The sequence below is a fragment of the Balaenoptera acutorostrata genome, chromosome 2 (assembly GCF_949987535.1).
Source record: "Balaenoptera acutorostrata chromosome 2, mBalAcu1.1, whole genome shotgun sequence".
Taxonomy (NCBI): domain Eukaryota; kingdom Metazoa; phylum Chordata; class Mammalia; order Artiodactyla; family Balaenopteridae; genus Balaenoptera; species Balaenoptera acutorostrata.
Window position 1 is genome coordinate 153,709,107 of NC_080065.1, and position 23,778 is coordinate 153,732,884.

General features: G+C 43.1%; 1 protein-coding gene across 11 annotated transcripts in view; it reads left to right on the forward strand.

Annotated features, from left to right (window-relative positions):
- The window catches only part of TENM2 (teneurin transmembrane protein 2), a 1,017,264-nt gene that overhangs the window by 584,553 nt on the left and 408,933 nt on the right, over positions 1–23,778 (forward strand). For 8 of the 11 annotated variants that reach the window (XM_007171390.3, XM_007171391.3, XM_057541632.1 and 5 more), the window contains one exon: positions 22,225–22,434. The exons of the other annotated variants lie outside the window; for them this stretch is intronic. In XM_007171390.3, the coding sequence (XP_007171452.2) occupies positions 22,225–22,434 (210 nt within the window). The remainder of the gene's footprint in view (positions 1–22,224; positions 22,435–23,778) is intronic. 11 annotated transcript variants of the gene reach the window in all.

Here is a 23,778-nt window from a genome sequence, read left to right on the forward strand (position 1 = left end):
GGGAGTTCATAGTAGCTCTGTAGTACTGGATTCAGGGACTGGTGTGACGTAGATGAGGTTTGGCATTAAAAATGCTAAACAGGGGGCTTCCCTGGTGGCGCAGTGGTTGAGAATCTGCCTGCTAATGCAGGGGACACGGGTTCGAGCCCTGGTCTGGGAAGATCCCACATGCCACGGAGCAGCTGGGCCCGTGAGCCACAACTACTGAGCCTGCGCGTCTGGAGCCTGTGCCCCGCAACAGGAGGGGCTGCGATAGTGAAAGGCCCGCGCACCGCGATGAAGAGCGGTCCCCGCACCGCGATGAAGAGTGGCCCCCACTTGCCGCAGCTAGAGAAAGCCCTCGCACGAACCGAAGACCCAACACAGCCAAAAATAAATAAATAAATAAAGTAGCTATAAAAAAAAAAATGCTAAACAGTTACAACTCTGAATTTTCTCATCTTCATTCACGAAGGTGTTATGTTTCCCACCTAGTACCATCACTCTTAGAGGGCATGAATCACTAATTGTTATCTGAATCTCGGGAGGTAAGTTTCTCCATGGAACCCAGCAGCAAAGAACAAAGCCTTAAACCTTATATATGAGGAAATGTGTCAGCCTACATGGAGATTTCCATTTCCCAACTTGGATATTATGTTGATTGGAGTAAGTGGAAGATTAAGGGGGCAGGGTTGTTGATCAGTGTGATCATTTGCTAGGTGATAGAGGGTGGATAAACTACTCGAGAGAGAGCCAGTTTTACCTTAGTTTGTCCTATGACTCATGAATTCTGAGTCCTGGTGTGAAGTTCTTTGTCTTTGATGAGAAGACACTTAATGCTTGTGTGTATAGTCATTGATTTTTTAAAATGTATTATAAAGAAATATGTATATATCTGTATCCAGATTTCTCCTAGTTGCCAAAGATATTAAGCAAGGATTTTTTTAGTGTCAAACACTACAGAAGTATTTGGTAAGGTCAGAAAACCTGTTCTCTTATTTCCCTTCTAGAGGTTACTCATCTTCTTGTTTTAGGTTATTAAAAAAGCTTCCCTGCAAGGCTTCTGATTTTGGCCTTGAATGTAACAATACCAGAGCTCAAGGGTAGACTTCTGACTATAAGGAATAAAAAAAAGTTCTGGGGCTTAAGCTTTGATTGAGGCCATGTCTGTCTTTGTGAGAAGCAGCAACAGCAAAAAGGAATCTAAGGGTCAAGACTTGCTTGGGTCTTTCTGCAGGCGACAACTAGAGATTGCTGCAGCTCACTTGTTGTAGAGGGAGGTGGGTAGGAAGTGAAGGAAACAGAAGTGCTGTGTTCCTTCCTCTTCTCTTCATCTCTCTGGCGAAAGAAATTGAATCCAAGGAGTTATTGTCTCTTTTAGAAATGTCTTTGTTAGAGTTACATCAGTTAATATTGTCTTAATTGACCCTGTGATTTTTAAAAAATAAGGAAAATAGTATTATATGTTGGCTGCTTATTACCTAATACCAATTGTCTACACTACACACAGAATTTTCCCCACTCCGTAATTCTCATCTCCCCATTACCGTATCCTTGATATTCTTAATGGAGAGCCAGCAGCCAGGGATGCTTGAAATGATATTGAAATTATTTGAGAAAGGCTTCTAATTTAGCTATTGGGAAATATATATGTTAAAATTATAGGTAGCTGATTTGCTTTTCAACTTTTGTAGGGTTTTGCAAGTTTAAAACACTCACGTCAAAGGTAGAACTAATAAAAGCACAGTTGAACTTACTATATTATGTCAAGATTTACAGTAACAAATTATTGTTTTTCAGCTATGAAGATACCATTAAGCATATGCCAAACAATCAGTGCATGACTGTAATAGGTTCATGAAGGAAAGGCTTTTTCTAATCGAATTCAGTGGTGTTTTTCCCAAGACAGCAACAGCTTTTATAAAATGATGGTTATATCTCCTCATTATAGAACCTAATCTCCCCCAAAGACATTCAGCAGCTGCAAAACGCTAGCATCTTTTAGTTGTAAATTGTTTTTTATTATTTATTCCTATTTAACTAAAGAAGAAACGGCCATCAGATGATTTAACAAGATGAGAATTTAGTGGTTTTAACATTTGACAGCCCCCGATTGTTAGCCCATGCATTGATCTCTTTACATCTGGGCTTAATGGTAATTGGTATTTTTTTGCTTTCTTGCCTCTACTGTATACGCTGAGTATGAGTCTTCTAGAAAGCAAATGTGCATGATCGGCTCTTTTATATTTCTCTTTAGCATGGAATTTAAAGTTATGTGTACTCCTCGTAGAATGTAAGAAATTGCAGAATTAGACAAAAAGGGGCACATGTGTCCTGCTGTGGTAAGTCACATTTTGATAGGCGGTGTCATTCTGAGCTGGATTTGTTACCCACGAAGTGATATAGGAAAGGCAGAAGACAAGACGAAAACCTCTATCCGAGTGATGGGCATTATGATTTACTGGTGCGCATCCTGTTGCAAATGATACTCCACAGTGGGAACACTTGAGAAAGTGATCATGCTCTGTTTGAGACTGTTCCATGGAATTTAAAAATAAAATGGGACTAATGAGTTTTCGCATCACTCCATTGGTAGAAGTCTCAGGGGACGACCAGCCAATTTAAATAAATAAGATTCCATAACCCTATGGGAGATTACAGGGGTGAGGCATTCATTTGCATCGAGGCTCCTTTTGAGAAGAGGAAATTTCACTCATAACCTACTTTTAATAGATGGTTCCGACGTGATTTTTGTGGCTACATTTCCTTTGTTGCGTTCTTTTTTTATAATTTTTTTTATTAAGTTATTTTTTCTAACATCTTTACTGGAGTATAATTGCTTTACATTGTTGTGTTAGTTGCTGCTGTATAACAAAGTGAATCAGCTATACGTATGCATATATCCCCATATCTCCTCCCTCTTGTGTCTCCCTCCCACCCTCCCTATCCCACCCCTCTAGGTGGTCACAAAGTACTGAGCTGATCTCCCTGTGCTATGCGGCTGCTTCCCACTAGCTATCTATTTTACATTTGGTAGTGTATATATGTCCATGACACTCTCTCACTTCGTCCCAGCTTACCCTTCCCCCTCCCCATGTCCTCAAGTCCATTCTCTAGTAGGTCTGTGTCTTTATTCCTGTCCTGCCCCTAGGTTCTTCAGACCATGTTTTTTTTTAGATTCCATATATATGTGTTAGCATATGGTATTTGTTTTTCTTTTTCTGACTTACTTCACTCTGTATGACAGACTCTAGGTCCATCCATCTCAGGAGAATGTTTGTCTTTCTTTCCAGGACTGGGCATATTTTCCTGGAAAGGTTTAAGCAGTTTCTCCACCATTAATACTGCATGCCTGTCTAGAATGGCGGGTCACTCAGAACCAATTAAGCAACCGTTTCATTCCACAGACTATCACAATTTGCTTTTTACCTATTCTGTTCAGACTGAAGCTGTATATTTGTGGCCAATTGCTATCCAGGCTTTACATTTTCAACTTCATAGATAGAAATTCATCTTCCAGTTTTGTGATAAAATAATTCAACGACAGCAAAATGCAAATAAGACTCTAAAAATTTATGGAGCTTTACATAAATAACCACTTCCCTATCATGATAACAACTGAGAACTTTGTACAGTTGTGAATCTACATTTCTCTTTATTCAATAAGTGTAACCTTAATGCTGTTTACCATTTCATTTGTATTATTTATATATCAACCAAAGGGTATGAACACTAAAAAATAATTTCACATCACCTATCTTCCATTTCTTTCTATTTTAAAAGCCCTGAAGATACAGTTCTCCCATAAATAATAATAAAAAGACGCTATATTAATATTTCAACCGAGATCCCCATCTACTCATGCACACACACACAAATACATATTCTCTAATATATATACACACCCCTTCCTACATATTAACTGTGCCTGAGGCTTGCAAGAAAATCAGGTCAAGCTAAAGGAGAAATCAGAGAATGGGACCAAAATTAATATACTACTCTGTACCACATGTGAATATGAGTTTGCAGGGGGAAAATGGCTTATTCTCTGGACCACTCCTATCTCTGTCTGTGTTGAGAAATATTAACTCTGAGGCATGTATAGCATCACCTTGCCTGGACAAAGGTGAAAGTTCAGCTCTCTCAGCTTAGATTTTATTAGATTTTCTTCAGTCAGATAAAAGATGGGTGTCTACCTTGTCAATTTTGTTTTGTTTCAAAACATCTAAAAGCTCTTTTTTGTACATCTTTCTTCCTGGGAGATATTTTTTTGTAAAGTTGTGAATAAAATAATGATTTGCCTATCTGTATGAGAAGGGTTTTCTAGGCAACGATTAGCATCATTTTCAAACATTGGGAATGGTTTTTGGTCCAGGTGTGCCTTTCATCTTACGCTACGTGCAAAAGCAAGCACATAGCATCAATATGTGAATACGGTGGGACTCACGCCTCTGTAACCATGGTTTATTCAGGCCACAGGCCGAATTATTGTTGACTTCTCCCTTTCGCTTATGCCCGCATTAATCCATCAGCAAAACGTGTCAACCTTACCTTCAAAATGTTTCCAGGTTCTGATCTTCGCCGCAGTCCGAGCCCCAATAATCTCTAACCTGGTTATTACAGCACCTTCTAACGGGTCTCCCCGCTTCTGCCCTGGCCTCCCTTAGGTCTGCTCTCAACCCAGCAGCCACAGTGATCTTGCTAAACTGTACATCAGACGGGTCACTCCTCCCTCAGAAGTCTCTAGCAGCTCAGAGTGAAAGCCAAAGACCTCACAGTGGCTTGTCAGGCCTCCCCCTTCCTCACCTCTCACTGCGTTCCAGGCTCCCCAACCTGCTTGCTCTTCCTGGATGCACCAAGCATGCTGCCAGCTCAGAGCCTGCATCAGTGCCATTCCTTGTGTCTGGAATGCGCTTCCCCCTAGGTATCAGCGTAGCCCCCTCTCTCACTTCCTTTGGATCCCTGTTCAAATGTTGTCTTAACTGGGAGGTCTTCCCTGATGACCTTGAATTAAGTAGCACCACTTTTAAGCCCCACCTTGCCTCTCACTAGTCCCCTTACTGTTCTCTATTTTTCCCTGTAGCCCGTGTATACATGCATACACGTAGGTGTTTGTATATGAGTGCCTGTAGGTATGTTATTTTGTTGGTTTTTTATTTGTTATTATTTTCGTTATTACTTCTTTGTTGGTTTTCCTCTCTCCTCACCAGAATATAAGCTCTAAGAAGGCAGAGATTTTGGTTTTTCACTTCAGAGCCCTAGCCCACGGAACAGTGCCTGACATGTATTAGACACTCAGAGAATATGTGTTGAATAAATGGAAGAAAGGGAGGGAGGGAGGGAGGGAGGAAAAGGAAGGAAAGAAAGGAAAGGAAAGAGGGAAGGAAGGTGAGGGAGGGAAGAAAGGTAGGGCCAGGAAGGAGAGAGAGGAGGGAGAAAAGGAGGGTTCGTGCATCTTTTTTTTTTTTTGGCTTGTCTAGGAACTCTGATGGGAATTCCCTACTAGTCCTTTTATCTTCCACACAGCCTCTTATACTGGATAGAAACTATTTTAGTTTAAGTACACATATGCCAACTCTTGGCTTAAACAAACAATGTGGCTTGTTTACTGGGATCATAGAAAAAAAAAAAAAAAGATGGGAAGAGGGAACCCGGCATGCCGGTTTCTGCCTGTACATTGGCCAGTCAGCCCCTCCCGCAGTTGGTTTGCCAAATGAGTGAGCAAATGCGTGTTTACCTCCCAAGTGAACATTAATCACTGTTTACCCCATGCTTTGAGACCCACAGATGAAAGCACTCGTAAAAGGAAAAAAATGTTATGACTTTGCAAATGGTTACAGGCTCTCATTTAGCTCTGGAAACTGATCAAGCAGGAATGTTGAATCATGAGAGTAAGGTTGGCCAAATATTACACTTGTTATAATTAATCTGAGCCTGAGCTTCAACACAGTGACATGTTTCCTTTAAATAAAGGGAAGTCCTCTAAGGATGCATTGAATCTACATGGGTCTCAGTTTTCAGCTGGGAACTACAATTTTTCAGATACACGGAAGACAGGAAGACAAATGTGTCTCTGACTTCCTGTGGGGCAGGGAGATGCTCTGGGCAGACTGCTTACTTTTGAGGCATCTTCTAAATGATCCTCTCTCTCCTTTACCCCAAGGGAGAGTGACGACACCACACACAATGGTGGGGATTTAGAACTGGAGCTGAATGTAAAGGACCTGTAATCCCACCTCTCACTGAACTCGAAAACACTTTCTGTGGCCTTGCTGACCAGGGCTGATCAGGACTGCTTAAATAATCTCTGTGACGGGGAGCTTATTACCTGCAAGGTTGCAGATTCTGATGTTATTCAGCAACTGTTGTTAGAAAGCTCTTTGCCTGTTTCTCCGTTTGGTCAAATAGTAATATTAAACACTTTCCATGAGCAAGTGCTTTGTGAGGTGCTGGGAGATGGAAAGATTAAAAACAACAACACTAATAGTGCAGATTCAACCACCACCGAGAGCGATGCTCTAGCCTAGAGGACAGCCTGAAATGTAATAATTATTCAATAAGTATGTTTTGAATGAAGAGTGGATTACACTTTAGGAAGAATGAGAAAGTACATGCCTAAGGAACCATAATACTAGGTAGAACTTAGATAAGGGAGAGGGAAAAATAAATACCATCGCTATCAAGCTGAATCTGCCTCCTTTAACTTTCATCATTCCTAGCACTGACATCTGAACTCATTCCAAAAAGTTCATTTCTTCTTCCATGGATCATGATTCAATGATTTCAGGATTGCTACATCTTCGCTTACCTCTTTTCCAGGCTCAAGAGTTGCAGGGCCTATAATCTCTTAAATGATTTCTAAAACACACATCGGTCTGAATTTCCTCCCCTGGGCAAATCCCGTTTCTCAGCTAGGCTCTTAAGATCATGTTAGCCGAGAATGGAATGGACTGGTCAGTCCAGGTGTGATCACACCAGCATAGCCTACAGCGAGACTCTTTTTTTCTTATGCGTCTCATACTGCACAAACCATTTGGTTCTGGAGCCCTCCTCTCCTGGGACACATGTTTCTATTCTAAGAAAGCCCAGTGTTCCAAAGAACACAGTTTGGAAAATAAGGATGTAACATTTTATGTTGGGCTTCATTTCAGGAAGAGGGGGCAGTACCTATTTTACACATTTTGCAGTACAGTTGTAAAATTGTAGCCCATTAATATGATTTGCTATGAAACTCGATTTTCTTCATTGTAACTTGAACTTTGGTTTTTCTATTTATCCTTCAACTTGAATATTATTAAGAGTAGTGTAATTTAGTGGACAGAACCTTGGACTCAGGTCACTAATTCGCTGTGTGTTCTGGGAAAAGCCACTTTCTTTCTCTGAACCACAGTTCTGTCATCAGCAAAGTGACATGGTTGGTCCAGATACTCTCCAAGGTTCCTTGTAAAGCTAGCATTCAGTGGTCTTAAGCCATAGCTTTCTTTGACTTTATCCAGATCATTCTATGAATTTTACTAATCTCAGGAAAAGAACAAGAGGTAACTAGATAGCTGTTCTAAAGAGAAGCAAAGGAGCAAAGAAGACAAGCAACAGGTCAACCTTACCTACTGCTTCTAAGGTTCACCTAACCTGGCAGAACTACGTAAATGGTGAAACAAACGTGAACTACTACCGGTGACTGTCTTTGTTCTTTGCCTGTACAATGTGGCAAGTTTTCATAAGAAAAAGCTTCAGATTTTCTGTGTATGTTAAGTGATACTGACATTTTAATCACATCACTTCTACCATGGTGGGGTTGCCCCACCATGTTCATGCCCCACCTTGCACATCATGACATCACCTGACATGCAAACTCCTCACTCACCTTAAGTCTTTCTGCATTTCAGCCCTGGTTGGCAGTGGTTTCTTTCTTGGCAACTGCGATTGTTTGAAAATAATGTCAAAACAAATCATTTCCCTTTTTCACTCCCTGACAATTATTTAGTGTCTATGCCTACTCCCGTGACTCTGCCCTCATCTCTTTAATTAGTCTTTTCCTCTTCTCTCTCTTTCTCTCTCCTCCATCGATTCCCTTGACTAATTCAAAACTCCCCCAAGAAGTTGGGCAGATGAATCTCAGGGGTGGGAAGAAAGAAGCTACCATTTCCTAGTGCTTGGTGAGGTTTCAGAACCACGGACAGCAGTTGTAGGTGGAGACCTGGGGAAAATCCATTTTAGTCAGTCATTGCCTGTGGTTTCGAGGCCCCTGTTGGAATCCCACCGGTGGGGGAGATGACAAAACTCTACAAAGAAGCTTTGCAGTAAGCACCATTCTCCCCAGAGCTTAGAGGCCAAACCTTATACCATCACATACGAAGAACAGATTGCATCTGGGCCTGGCCATTGTCCTAATGTCAGCTTGCTTGGAATTTACCTTCCTTCCCCAGGCTGACCTCTGATGATGGGGGCAGGCTCTGGAGGCATTGTTCTAACCGGGCAAACGCTGCAGCCATTGTGTTGGCATGGGAGAGCTGCCGGTTCCTTTCCAGCCCAGCACTGTAATTTTATCAACCCTGGCTCAGAGAAACCTATATTTATAATGCTAATTAGGAGAGCACACATTTAATTTGAGTGGAAGACTGTTTGTATCTCGCTGAGCCTGATAACACAGGGCTCAAGCAACAGCAGTCAGAGGCAAAGCAGGCCTTTCTCCCTTCTCCAAGTGTTTGAAACAGGGCTGAGTCTTGCCAAACAATTTCTCTGTTGGATTAAAAAGAGAGAGGGAGAGTGCTGAATATGCCGGAGCTCAGAAAACTTTGCGTTTATCTCCCGTCTGCATAATATATTTCTCTGTGCACTGAGAAAACATGCCTCTTATGTTATCTAATTGTTTCCTGACACATTTAGCAACAGTTCACACTGTTTAAAGTGACATTAACATTGCTGACAGTGGAGGTGCTTTCATGAGATGGGCTTTGAATTGTAGCCAGGATGCACTGCAGGTCTTCAAACAGGCTTGTAGAAGGCGAGAAAGGCATTATTTATGAAAATAGAGACTTGGCCAACAGTGCCCTGGGGGTGTGCATTAATTTTACTGACTCCAGTCAATTTAAGAATGTGTTGATGTGCGCGTGCACGAACACAAGACAACTTCTCACGGGCTGAACTAAGACATCTTCGTTGTTCGGAAGGCCACTAGGATGCCTGGGTATTGTGGAAAGTCTGAAACATCTCCCCTTCCATGTCTTGTCAACCACAGTGTAGCAAGGTGAGATTTCAGACACACATCAGTCACTTCACAGCCAGTCCTCAGGCTGAGAAGCCTGTGTGGCTGGGTTGTGTGGTAGGCGTGATTATCATGCTCCCAGTTGTGGAGTTAATTCTCCTCTTTTTCCCCCTTAATGCTTCCTCCTGCCCCTCTAAGGCCATTTTTTTGTGTCTTCAGTTATCTGCATGGAGGCATAGTTTACCCTGAGTATTCTAAATGAGCCTTCAGAGAACAGGACCCTGCAGTGCCTGAAAAAAGAAATCTGATGATTCATTCTGACCTTCATGGAAAAAGGAAGCCAGGTTCAGAGAAGATGGGGAAGGTGCAAGTCAGGTTGTGAATTTCTGTTAGGACGCAACCTCGCCTGTGATCTTGACCCAATTATTGATCTCCATACTTGTTATGTGGGCAGATGATATTTAGAAATTGTGGAATTTTAGAGCTGAAGGAGAGCTCCCTACAGATTGTTTTGTCACCCCCACACTGCTACGCTTTCTAATCTGCCCTCCCGGCTTATCGTAATTGGAATTAGTTACTCTTCTCTCTTTATCTCACTAATGTTGCAATAACTCTTTGTGGCCATGCAGTCCTTAATCATAGAGATCTGAATTAGTATCCTGGCTTTGTCCATTACTTACTGCGTGACCTTGGTCCAATCACTTGAGCTCTACAAGCCTCAGTTTCCTCATCTGTAAAATGGGGATAATAATCGTACCTTCCAGATAGTATTGTTGGAAGGATTACATAAATTACAAACCATGAAATGTGCTAAGCATGCTGCCTAGAACATTGTGAATGCTCAAAAAAGGTTACGAATATTAGTCTCCTCCACTGGAGTATGGGTTTGATTGTGGCCGAGACTACATCACATTGCTTATGAGTACTAGGTGCTGTTATGTGATAGTGCAGTAACATTGCATGCATTGACTTACAGGTTTACTGTAAGTCACACAACTAGCAAGCCCTGAGGTAGCCACAATAGGAACCATGGCCTCCTAACTCTAACTGTACTATTAGTGGGGATTTTTTGTGTACAAGGCAATGACTTTGAAACGACTATTCAGGGAAGGAATGAACTAATGTGTATGACATCCATGGTCTCCTGACAAACTAGACCTAGTAGTAGTCTAGTTTAAACTTTCCATTCTAGTTTTCAAACATTTCTACATTCTTTGAACGGGAGCTTTTCCGCCTTTCTCTTGGTTATTGGTGGTTCTAATCTTTAGCACCTTATCAAGGACCATTCAATGAGGAATGGATGGGATACTGTGAGCCTGGGCAGCAGAGAGATGAAATAGTTCAAGCATCTGTCACCTAGAGCCTGTGCTTTATCTTTGCTGCCCCTGAGGCACATAGCAAAATACAGACTTACAGTTGAGAACTGTTTGCTATCTGCAAACAAAGCCTTTGAAAAAGAAAGCTTCCAATTATGAGAACAAACAATTACCACGTGTAGAGCACTTTACCATTTGCATTGTACTTTCATATATGATATTATTTATTCCTCAAAATATCCTGGAAAAGGAGAATAGGACGTCTATCTCATCCCCTTCTAATGGATGATAATATTTACCCTTTACTTCAGAACATTTATATAAATGTCTCACTCAATGCTTATAATAATCTGTATTTTTATGTACATTTTACTTATCAAACATTTGAGAACAGTAAAGTTAGGTGACTTGCCAAAATTCACCCAGCAAATCAATGGCAGAGCCAAGTTAAACTTCAATCTGGTTCTACTGTCAATCATACTGTCATATCAGTGATGGGTACTTTGTCATTACAATGGTTAATTAAATTCCATTGTCATTCCCTATGCAGTGTTATAAGCTCTAGAGCCTGGGCTCAAATTCTTCAGATCAAACAACCTATCCCCTCTTAGTTCAGTCTTCTGTCCTTTGAAATGGGGATGATATTACCTACCCTAATGTGTTGTTATAAGAGTAAATATAATAATATATGTAAAGGGCTTGGAAATAATGCCTGGTACATTGTGAGAGCTCAACAAATCTTAGCAATTGGCAATAGTATTATGTCCATGTACCGTGAACCCAAGGAGTGAACGTAAAAGTAAGATGGATTCCTACATGTCGTGGAAGATGTTTTCCAAGGAAGCTTTTTGAAAATTAAGTTTTGACGTGGGCATACAGTTTCTTTAAGTCTTTCTCTAAAAGTTTTCCCCCCAGCTAAGTTCTTTTGAGACTATAATGTAGGTTCCAGGAGGGCAGGGAAACAGTCCAATGTATCTTCTGTGTGTTACTCATGACACCATAGGGACTGCATTTAGCACTTTGATCTTGTGTTCTTGGATAGTGTTGGGTCACACCTCCCAAGCAGTTCACTAGTGTAGGAAGCTTTCATAATTAGAGTGGGAGTACATCTTACACAGGGGTTAGGTTCTGGGGTCAGCAGCCAAGCCAAAAAATATGGTCATACCACCACCCTGGAGAATTCCTTAGAAAGGCGCCACCTTGGATACTGACATATTATCTCTTAATAAATCAAGCAGTCAGTTTTTCCTTCAAGGTTGTCACAGACTGCTGTCTTCATCTGAGCACCAGATGAAGCAGTAACTTAATATTCTAGCTACTTGATTAAAAGGAAAACGTACATTTAAAATCAGAATCAGTTCTTCTCAGCAAAATATTTACCCACCGAGAGGCACCAAAAACCCAAGACCAACAGCCACTGCACCTGACAGTGAAGTCAATGCCATGTGCATTTGATATACAACCAGTAAATGTTCATGGAGTGAATTGTTTATAATCAACCAATCGCACTGCTATTTACCATGTACAGGCTCTGGGCTGGGTTCCAGGATACAAAGGTGCATAATCCACAGTTTCTACCCAGTCATTCATAGTCTCATGAATGAGCCATTTAAGAATTTTTTTAAATAAATTTATTTACTTATTTATTTATTTTTGGCTGCATTGGGTCTTTGTTGCTGCGCACAGGCTTTCTCTAGTTGCGGCAAGCCAGGACTCATCTTCGTTGCGCGGGCTTCTTATTGCGGTGGCTTCCCTTGTTGCGGAGCATGGGCTCTAGGTGCATGGGCTTCAGTAGTTGTGGCATGCAGGCTCAGTAGTTGTGGCACACAGGCTCAGCAGTTGTGGCTCGCAGGCTCTAGAGCGCAGGCCCAGTAGTTGTGGCGCACGGGCTTTGTTGCTCTGCGACATGTGGGATCTTCCCGGACCAGGGCTCGAACCCATGTCCCCTGCATTGGCAGGTGGATTCTTAACCACTGCGCCACCAGGGAAGTCCCGAGCCAGACATTTAGAAAAATAAATGTGTTAACATATTACAAGTACAATGATAGAAGGATGTCCTGGGTAACCAGTGGGTGGAGTGATCAGGAAAGATTTACAAAGAAGAAGATGCTTGAGCGGAGTCTTTCTGGAGGTTTGCAGGAGAAGATTGAGACTATCAGAGAGGAGGGATGGGAGGGGAAGATAGATATTCAGTAGTCCAGTTACTTTGATGTGGTTAGGGTATAGGAAATGAGGGCGTCTGGCAAGAGATAATTCCATGCAAGAGTTTGAACTGTATTATGTAGGCAATGGGGAGTCATGGGAGATTTAAGAAGGATGACAGGAACGAATCTGTATATTCAGAAATATGTTGGCTCTTGAATGGAGGGGAGAAACACAGGAGCGAGGGATACCAGTTACGGGGAAGCTAGAACCATAGCCTAGACTGAGCCATTCAGTATGGTAGCCCCTAGCCACACGTGGCTATATAAACCTAAATTAATTAAGAATTCCGTTCCTCGTTTGCACCAGTCACATTTCAAGTGTTCAATAATCACACGTATTAAACATTATCGACCTAGAACATGCCTGTCATCACAGAAAGTTCTATCGGACAGCACTGATCTAAACAACTACACATCAGCAAAATAGTAATGCTATCTCATTTTAAAGGAGCTGAGAGATGTAATTAAGGTGCATGTGTCAAGGAACTAGGAATTTCTGGTCAGAACGTATCTGAGGATCCCTTGCCTTTCGGTAAAGATTTGTGTTGCTTCAGGTGAAATAGATTTGTGTCCTCAAAGGGGGAATCTATACAGATTCACTGCATTTCATCTCATGAATATGAAAAGGCTGGCATTAAAAAAGTTGTAGAAATCATATTACTTCAAAAATAAACTCTCCCCTCTATCTAGAGCCTGATCTATATTTGCCACCTTCCAAAGTGCAATGCTGCCAGGAAGATGTGATATATAAACAGGCAAGTTGTCAGTGAGATCTAGGAATGACACTCAAAGGCATGGAGCCCCAAACTGTGAAGACAATTCATGCTTGAAGCTCCTGAAAGAGGCCCTTGAACTGGGGCAAGTCCAACAGCCTGCCACTCTTCCGATAAATTATGTATAATAGCTTGTGCGAAATCGAGGTAGTTTTGCCAGGGCCATCTGAAAACCATTTGTTTTCGAGAAGATGCTGAACTGGGCTTTAGTGAGTTCAGTGAAGTGTGAGTGAAGAGGGAAATTATGTCTTGCTGCTGTAAAAAGAAAAACTTGAAATGGGCTGATCTGGAATAGCTCAAACCCGGTTAAGCCGATATTGCCTCATTGAGAAGACATAAGAGGTGATCATGAAAATTCCTCAGGTGAGATTCACTCACCTACACACGAGTTGGGACATTCTCCCCTGAATCTCTTGTGTCTATAAAGGCAGCCCAACTCTCTCTTGACGAACAGGTCTCTCCCACTTCCGGAGAAAGGCAACTTACAACGTCCCTCAGTGACAAATTAGATTTGCTTTGAGGAACTTTTCCCTCTCTTTAACTTAAATTCCCCAATTGCCACTTAAACTCATTTGCTTGAAGGTTTCTTGGGTGAGGGGGAAGAGCTAACTGAATCTAATATTTACTTCTAGTATCAACCGAATTCTTATCAATTGGAAAAAAAAGGAGCTACTTAGAAACTGACCATGCAACCTAAAGGATATTCATCTGAAGCCATCACACGTGCTGACGCAGAGTTTCTCAGCCTCGGCACTGTTGACGTTTGGGGCTGGAAATTCTCTGTTGTGGCGGACAGTCCTGCGCGTGGTAGGATGTGCAGCAGCATCTCTGGTCTCTGCTCACTGGAGGCCGGTAGCATCCTCTCCCTTCCCCACCCGCATCCCGCTGAATTGTGACAACCAAAGTGTCTGCAGACATTGCCAAATGTTCCCTAGGGCAGCGGTCCCCAACCTTTTTGGCACCAGGGACCAGTTTCGTGGAGGTTCAGGCCGTAATGCGAGCGATGGGGAGCGATGGGGGCAGCAGATGAAGCTTCGCTCACTCACCCGCCGCTCACCTCCTGCTGTGCGGTCAGATTCCTAACAGGCTGCGGACCGCTACCAGTCTGCGGCCCGGAGGTTGGGGACCCCTGCCCCAGGGGGCAAAATTGCCCCCTGTTAGGAATGACTGATCTAGCCTAACATGTATATATGTAAATATATGCAGCCTGCTACAGGGAATAGAAACACATAATATGATGTAAAAATATACATATATGTGGGTACATGCCTATATTTTAATATTCAGATGCTCTGTTCATTGAAATCACTTTGCATTCTACAGTTATGATTGAAGCTACTATCTCTGTTCTTTTTTAAAATTTCGGATGCAGGCAAGAAATTGAGTCTTGGGTGAGTCTCTCTCACTACCCCAAGATCAATGTATTTATGGTAAGGTCCAGTCCAGCAAGAAAGTGATCCGAGTTTCTCTACAATGCCAAGGACAGAAAGCTGTTGCAGGGCGTGCTTGATTGGTAAGAAGGAGACAGCCATTTGCCTGCATCTCTCCCCCACTCCCTGATGCCCACAATATTCTTATAAACAGACAAGGTACCTCCTACCATCAATTGTTTCTCTGGGACCCCACGTGTTCAATTTCTCGTGATTTAATAGGAAGACAGTCCTATTATAGAACATGAACATTTCATAATTCTGGAGGTCTTCTGCACTGAAATGTATTCTAGGTCTTCTACTAAGTAACTGTATGGCATTGGCCAGATCGTTTCCTCACTTTGGCTTGGTAGTCAGTTTTAGGCAGGATGCTTTTGGTTCTGAGTGACAAAAACCAACTGAAGCTGGCTTAAAGAAAAACCAAAACAAGAAAAGAGGGTTGGGTGGAGAATAAATTGGTTCATATATCGAAAAGTTTAGTGGCAGCGTTGCGTTAATCCTGGCTGAATCCAGCTGCCCTAACAATGCCATCAGAATATCTCTCCCCGCATCTTACACCTCAACTTTCCTCCCTGCAGACCCCTTTCTCAGGCAGCCTCTCCCCTTGAGTGGCAAGACGGCTTTATTTTTCCAGCCTCACCATCTCCCAGACTCAACCCCAAGAGGAAAGAATGACAAGACCCCATAACCGTCACACGGCCATGCACACACAGTAGGTGCTTGTGAACCAACTGGAACCGATAAGCTGCAAGTGCCATTGGCTCCATCTGGGTCCCTGGCACCTATCATGTGTCAAACACAGCCTTACGTATATCATCTCCAGTCTTCACAGCAACATGTGAAGTTAGTGTCATCGAAGAGCCCCAGAGAAGTAAAGTTAGTTGCTTAAACTCACACAGAAAGTGGCAGAGCTCAGTCAACCTGGCTCCAAAGTCTGTGCCCTCTCCATTCCCCCACTTGGGCTTTGGAGGACAGATAAAAGCGGGTAGGCCAAGAAACTAAGGATGGATTGCACAGTACAGAGACAGGAATACTGCAGGCAGGAAGGCAGAAATACACCTTTGCAAAAGACCACTGGATGATCACATCCATTGGAGTCCAGGGTTTCATTTGGGGCAGCGTGGAAAATGAGAATGGGGTGGGTTGGATGATGACGCCAATTAACAGGTGAGTTGGAATGTGAGCCAACTCCAGGTGTGGGAAGAGCCCATTGTAGTTTTGGCAAAACACAAACTGAAGTTCACATCTTGGTTCTGCCTCTTGGGTGTGTTACTAACATCCCTGAGTCTCTAGACAGTGCTGTTGTGATCACTGTGGAAGGGCATGTGAAAAATCCCCGAGCCTGGTACTTAGCACATGAAATAGGCTGAATAGATGTGCAGTGGCTTCATCTGCGTTCCTTCAGCTGGAGGTAGGGAGTCCGGTTAGATTTGTTGCCAGGGTACCTTGTAGCAGATGTGGTGGTGGCCGTGGCTGCCATGGCCCAGTGCCTCACCGAGCCCACCATACCTTGAAGGCTGTCCCGCCACACAGCCCTCTGCAGGTTCCATGTGCAGAACTAGGTAGAGCTTAAAAGATCTAATGCGCCTTCCTGAACGATGTTCTCGTGGAACTCCAGAGAAAGTGGGACCACATCCCTCAACTATTCATTGACTACAAACAAAAAGGAGGGCATAATCTCAAGCACGGAAATTATTTCTATTTACATACATAGTCACATGCCTCACTTTTCACTGTGTCAAAAACAGGGACTTCACAAACCCCAAACATTTGGGGGGAAATGGATAATTTAGACAGACATCTGAATAAAATAGCTAGTGTTGGGAACTGTCATTAGGACCGTTGTTTAAATTCTCTAACCAACTGTTTTGCTTTTGTTAATGCAGTCCTTTTGCAATACTCAGCTTTAACACAAAAGCTATATTTTTATTAATCCTTAAACGTACAAAGCTGCAGAGGATTTCCCGTTTCTGACTTAAGAATAGCTTTCTCTCTTTATAAATCATGTATCATGTGTGAGCAATCACTGTGGCTGTTTATGGTTAATTACCTCACCTAGGATGACCTCGATGGTGCCTTTCAGAAGAGGGCCAGTCAGTCTGGGGTTCACACCTTGTTCGTTTTTTAACAATCACGCTTCTCTAATATGGGCAAGAGTAGAATGGACCATTGAAGGCTTGGGTTTTGGCGTCAGAATGCTTGAGTTCAAATCCCAGCCAGTTCTGCTAGTGGTACAATGTTAGGAAAGTTAGTCCATCTAAGCCTGTTTCTTCACCTGTAAAAGGGGATGATAATAGGATTTTGTTCATAGAAAAGTTGTGAATGTAAAAAGAGAAGAGTACATGTAAAATACTTGGCTTAGCACAAAGCAAGATCACATGTATAATTGGTAATGAGGTCATTTAACTTATTATTTTATATGTAATTATTCTTCATGCTGTTTTTGTTTTGTTTTGTTTTGACTGTCTCCCATCCATGTCTCTCTACTCCACCAAATATCCTGACACCCCGTCCCTTGCATAGATCAATTATACATTTTCTACACAGAACATTTTAATATCAACTGGCCATTAATCTTTTGAGTGAAAAAGGAGCTCGTTTGAAGTGAATTTGGGGATTGATCTGCAACATGCCCTCCGTCATAAATTAGTGAATATATTAGCAACAGTTGGGCAGAGTGGCAATTTCATGGATGATACTTACTGCTTTGGGGATGGAGAGGAGATTGTAGCCCTTTAATCTTGGGTGGCAGAACTGAAGCTGGATCCAAATCAGTTTAAGAAGAAAACTAGAGCTGTAATTGAGACATTGGGAGTTAAAGTAATGTGACTTAAACCGCAGATGCTGTAGGATAATGTTTTCAGGTGTGACTGAAGCAGATGATGGATGAAGTCCTGGAGCATAGATGGCAAGTATGCTCTGTGCATCTGCTACCTTTCCCCCACTCCTTGTCCACGATTTTTCTAAGTGGTGATACCACCGAAACCCGAGAGTCCTCAGAATCATTCTCAACACAACCTTCCAGACAGCCGCTCCCAATCTATCAGAGTTCACGTGGAACTATTTTGTCTGGCTGTAGGTCTTTCAATCAGAAAAATTTTAGGAGTTGAAACCATCACAAAATCTTATTCATTTGGAAACAGATAAATTAGCAAAATTTGAATTGGTCCCCATTTCTAAGGTCGTGGGGAATCCAATCACACAGATAATTAGACTTTGATTTACATGGGGATCTTGGAAAACACACATACACACCCACACATATACAAGACCATATGAGTTTAATGAATGACATATTGCTGCCTTTGCGTGTTTCCTCTTGCTTTTTAACGGATTGATTAAACCCAGTTTTCTATATATTTGCCGTGGACTCTATACCCATTCAGAATGATGCTTCGAAAATAGTTTGGGGGTCGGGGAGCCCCCGTAGTGCATAGAATAGGAACCGGGTAAGGACACAGCCCCTGGTTACATGCCCATCCCACGCTAAGTATTTTAGTAAGAAATCCTGGTCTATAAAGTGAGCCTGTATAAGTTCCAGCTTTCTCCCCTGTACTTTGGAACCCGTTTGTGTCTGTACAGATGGTCTCTGTCAGTTGTAATAGTCATGGGGAAAAATGTAGCATAAGTGAACAAAATTAGCAAATGACATAGCAAATAGAGAACCGCATACAATTTGACTGGGGGCAGATCTAGGGACTGAGAAATTTCCCAAGTAGTGGTAGATACCAGATAGAGAATTTAAGGCGCTACCAAGGCATAGATTTTAAGGGGGCATGGATTTTACAGGAATCAGACAATTCTGTGATGTGTATTCCAACACACTGGAATAACCCCAGTGCTTTCAGCATGTTAGGACTGCTCTTGCTTTGTCTGTATTTGTATAAATTAAAAGGCAGCTCTGTCTGTACTATAGGAAATGAATTCATGCTGAACAAAATTTCAAAAAGTTCATGTAAAGAATGATTTCACAGCAACTATCATATCAGGCTCCTGGAAAATTGCCCCTGGACTTCAGTTCCACCTCAGTCACTCAGAGGAATTTAAAAATTGGCTCCCAGCCACCCTTGTTCTTCAACGTGCAGTTTCAGATATGCCTCAATAATACAAACTTTAAAGCCTATTGATTGTGAGTTAAAATCTGTTCCTGCCAGGGCCCCGCTGCTAAGTGGACGTCAATGCCAACTTCACAGTGCCCTGGTCGGGACGCATCTGCAACCAGGAGCCTTGAAGAAGGTTGGAGGGTAACATGGCTGTGAAAGAGCCACTTTGAACTTCATAAAAAAATTACGAGAAAAACTTTGAACTCTGCCAGCTGATAGCTGCTATCAATGGTTATTCAAAGAAATGTTTCTTATTTGAAATCTCGAGAGTGCCTTGGGATGGGGAGATGGGGAACTGGAAATATGATTTCCTGTCCATCACCTCCCCTCCTTGTATGTCACCGTCTTCCTTTTTTGTCACCATGCTGTTTGGGCAAACACCATGCAGACAGGGTGAGAGGGTAGATTTGGGAATAGACAAACCTGGCCCCTGTCACTTGCTAGCTATGCAGTCTCACTTCGCCGTGCCTCAGTTTCCTCATCTACAAAATGGGGATTATAATCATTCTAACCTCATAGAACTGTTTTCAGAATTAAATGAGATAATCTACGTACAGTGACTGGCGCTGTGAGTGTCAGATAGTCATTGTGCAAAAACATTAGCAGTTAAAATAGTAATAATGATGGTAGTATTGTTATTAGAAGAAGACTTTGGGGGGAAGTCACGTTGATTAAATGAGAGTACTGATTCTGATGACACTGATGTATTCAGTCTACCTTTGCCAGATCATCTCACAAGAATGTCATGCCTTTTCTATGGCTCCCAAACAGTTATGAATGAATTAAATATTTCAAATCAAACTTCATTCATCCATTGATCTGTTTCAGGGATGATTCTTCTTCAACTGTGTTACTGAGCCCCTAACATTTAAGCTTTAAGGGTACCTTATTTCCTGTCTCTTTCTGCCACTCCCACCCTCAAAAAGGGTAATAGGCTAGTGGTTTGATGCCTCTGTGCTATTGTTAGTTGTGTTTCCTCTCACCAGGAGTCCCTCTCCTCTTCTTTTATTTATTTATTTATTTTTTTTTGGCTGTGTTGGGTCTTCGGTTCGTGCGAGGGCTTTCTCTGGTTACGGCAAGTGGGGGCCACTCTTCATCGCGGTGCGCGGGCCTTTCACTATCGCGGCCCCTCCCATTGCGGGGCACAGGCTCCAGACGCGCAGGCTCAGTAGTTGTGGCTCACGGGCCCAGTTGCTCCGCAGCATGTGGGATCTTCCCAGACCAGGGCTCGAACCCGTGTCCCCTGCATTGGCAGGCAGATTCTCAACCACTGCGCCACCAGGGAAGCCCTCTCCTCTTCTTTTGAAGATTGCCCAGACACCACCTTTCCCAGGAATCCTTGTTTGGCTCTCCGCCACTACCTCCACCTGGCCAGGCTGAACCAAGTGTCCCTTTTCTGGGTCCCCACAGAACCATGTCCTTACATGAGACCATCCTGCTCCTTATCATGTGGTATTGAAATGATGCGTTTTACTCTCTACCTATCCCACTAGACTGTAAGCTCTCTGAGGGCAGGGATGATGCTTATTTCTTTTCGTATCCTCAGCATCCAGCAGAGTGCCCTTTGGAGGCACTCTTACATTTTATTCATTCACAGTGGTCTATCAGTAAGTAGCATTTAATGCACCGAGCAGTTGATCAGGAAATACAATTTCAAAAGCGATGACAAAAATTAACATGCATCTGAGGTGCCTGAAAATGCCTCCCCACACATAGCGCATCTAAAAGCAGGAAAACAGATTTCTTCTGCCTGAGTGGAAACTCTAGCCTGGTTCTTAAGTTTGCTTTCTTAATACCTCACCCTTTCCTCCGCAACGCCCAATTCAGGGCATATCCCCTGGGCTGCAGCTGTTGGCTCATTTTCTGAGCTTCCCAAATGAACAAACCAGCAGGCAAGCAATCGCGAGGACCCCAAGCCATAAGCGTGAATCAGGGGAAAGTCCACATGGCAATTATCTTCACTCAGCAATTTGGCTGCCAGGAGCTCCCTGCCATGGGAAAATAGAGGTTGCAGCAGCCTTCTGTGCGGGAGGAGAACTTCTTGACCCAAGGCCAGCTCCAAGGCACTGCCCGTACCTCCTGCCAGGATGGCTGCTTCTCCCCGTGGCCTGATGTGGCTTTTCTTTGTAGGAATTCCCCCGTGATATCCAGAAGAACCGCGTGGTGGAGAGAGTGGCGGCACGGGCCAATTCTACCAGATGCAAATACGTCACCCTCTCTGCTTCTCCTCCCCTTCTTCCCCAAACTAATTAACTTGGTTTTAGTCTACCTTATTTATCTGTTCATTCATTCAACAGGTGCTATTTGTTAGGAAGATACTGAGGATACAGGGGTGAATAAAATAAATAGATATATCCACCTTCAGATAGTAATAAGGGCTTAAAGACATTTAAACAGGCTAGTAGGATAGAGCAGGTAAGTGGGCAGTTTTCAAGAAGGCAAACAGGGAAGGCTTGAATGAAGAGAAGAAGCAGGCCTGTGAGTATCAGTGAGGTGGCGAGTAAGGGAGAATGTTCCACAGAGAGGAGACAGGAAGTGCGACGACTCTGAGATGGAATGGTGTGGCAAGTTCAAGCAACAGAAATAAAGATGGCACATTGGCTGGAGATTAAGGGGCCAAGTTGCGTGTGGTAAGGACCACTTCCAGAGGTGAGTGAGAGAGGCAGTTCGTGCCAGAGCAGGAGAGACATGCAAGACATCATAAGGAGTTTGGGTCTCTTTCTGCAGGCAATGGGAAGCCATTGGAGGGCGCCACGCAGGAGAGTGACATGACCTAATTTCTATCATTAAAATACCATTCTGGCTGCTGGAGAGAAGGGAGAGAGACAAAGGGAGATAGATGGCGTATGGCAAGAGTGGGAGCAGGGAGAACCTCAGGGAGCTAGTCCATTGAGAGATGATGGAGACTTCAGTTAGGACCATAGCAGGAGAGAGAGAGAAGGAAGTGGATGTGTTCCTGACTGACTCCGTTTCAGCTGTGTAGATGGATACTTCCACTCATGCCCATTTTCTGAAATACACAACTACGGTCGTATGAATTTGGACATTTGGAGAAACCTCAGACCACTTGAAAAAATATATCTGGAGCATTTTTTTTCTTTTTTTCTTTTTTTTTTTTGGCTATTTGTATTGTGAAGCGGTTGCAATGTAACTTTCTCTGGTTGCTTTCATGACATTCATTGCTGACCTTTGACCCCTCTGTCCTCTTTCCCAGGTCGTCCCATCCCACCTACATCCTCGTCTAGCCTCCTCCCATCTGCTCAGCTGCCTAGCTCCCATAATCCTCCACCAGTTAGCTGCCAGATGCCATTGCTAGACAGCAACACCTCCCATCAAATCATGGACACCAACCCCGATGAGGAGTTCTCCCCCAATTCATACCTGCTCAGAGCATGCTCAGGGCCCCAGCAAGCCTCCAGCAGTGGTAAGGAAACTGTGGTGTCTGAACGTGTCGTGTGTGTGACAGTCTCGAGTCTCCTGCGAAATGACAACCCTGGAACAAGGGCTGGGGAGAAGGTGGTGTGGGGAGCGAGGAGGTGAAGCGTGCTTGTCGTCCGGTGGCATTGCAGTTCCAGAGTATGTTTGTTTAAAGGCTGCAGTTACTGAAGAGGCATTGCTTACCTGAACAGAGTTTGGGCCTCCTTCAGTGGGAGGAATTTGCCCACAGCTGCATGTGAGAGCATGCAGGTCTCAAGGGGGAAGTGCAGAGAGACGACGGAATATTGAATGCTGTATTGCTCCAATTCTGGTCATAGCCAGGTGACCCCGGACACCCTCACGTGCCTCAGTGTGTGTGTATCTCAGATCTCTTGTTTTTTTGATGGTTGGCTTCTGACTCTTTCTTGCTTGTTTAGATGATTTTGCGATTAAAATGTGTTCCCTTGACATGAATGCTGAATGTCTGGCCAAGTCTGAAGTGTTTGGGGGGTGACCTCTCCTCTAACCCTCTACTTGTCCCACTTCACTTGAAATTAACAAGCTGATCGCGTGGTACCATGATATATACTGCCTCTAAATCCCTTGGTTCTCATGGTGATTTTCACATTCACAGAGCAAAGGGACTGGTCACAGCGTTCCATTCCCCTTTTGAGGATTTTGTGGTGCCCGCCTCAGCTCCAGATTTCTGAATGTTGGGGGCATGTTCACAATTTCTGCTGTTGGTGGTATGTTCACAAAACATGTGAGTGTAGGATTGAGCAATATCTAGGGTTAAGCACCCATGGGCCCAAGGAGAGACATTTGCAAAAATTAATTGCTTCCAATTCCAAGGCTTTGGAGTTATCTTTTGAGTTGGCCACTCGTGGTGTTCCTTAGCATATCCCATCAAAAGCAATCCAGAGCTTTCCATGCCAGGAGTGTTTCTTGATGAGATTGTGTTTTGGCTCCACCCATGAGTATATGCCACCAGTGGCCTCAACCTCTACAATTACAGAGGACCTCGTAAATACATTTAAGATGATTCATTCAGGAGATGGAATGATGTACTGCTACTTATGATGGCCTGTGCCCTTCTTCAAAGCCAGGCCTGATATATTTAGTAAACTCATATTCTTTTTCAAAAAAAATTACCTAATCAAATCTCTCATCAAATGAGCAATCCATTGTTGATATTATAAAGGCCTTTAATCTACCATAAATCTTTATTAGAACTCATCAGAACTTCTAGTTTGAGAGAAATGTGATTATGGCACTCTTAAAATGACATTACATCATTGGGGTGATTGGTTTATCATTTGGAGAAGAGACATCAATCATGACTAGCATAACC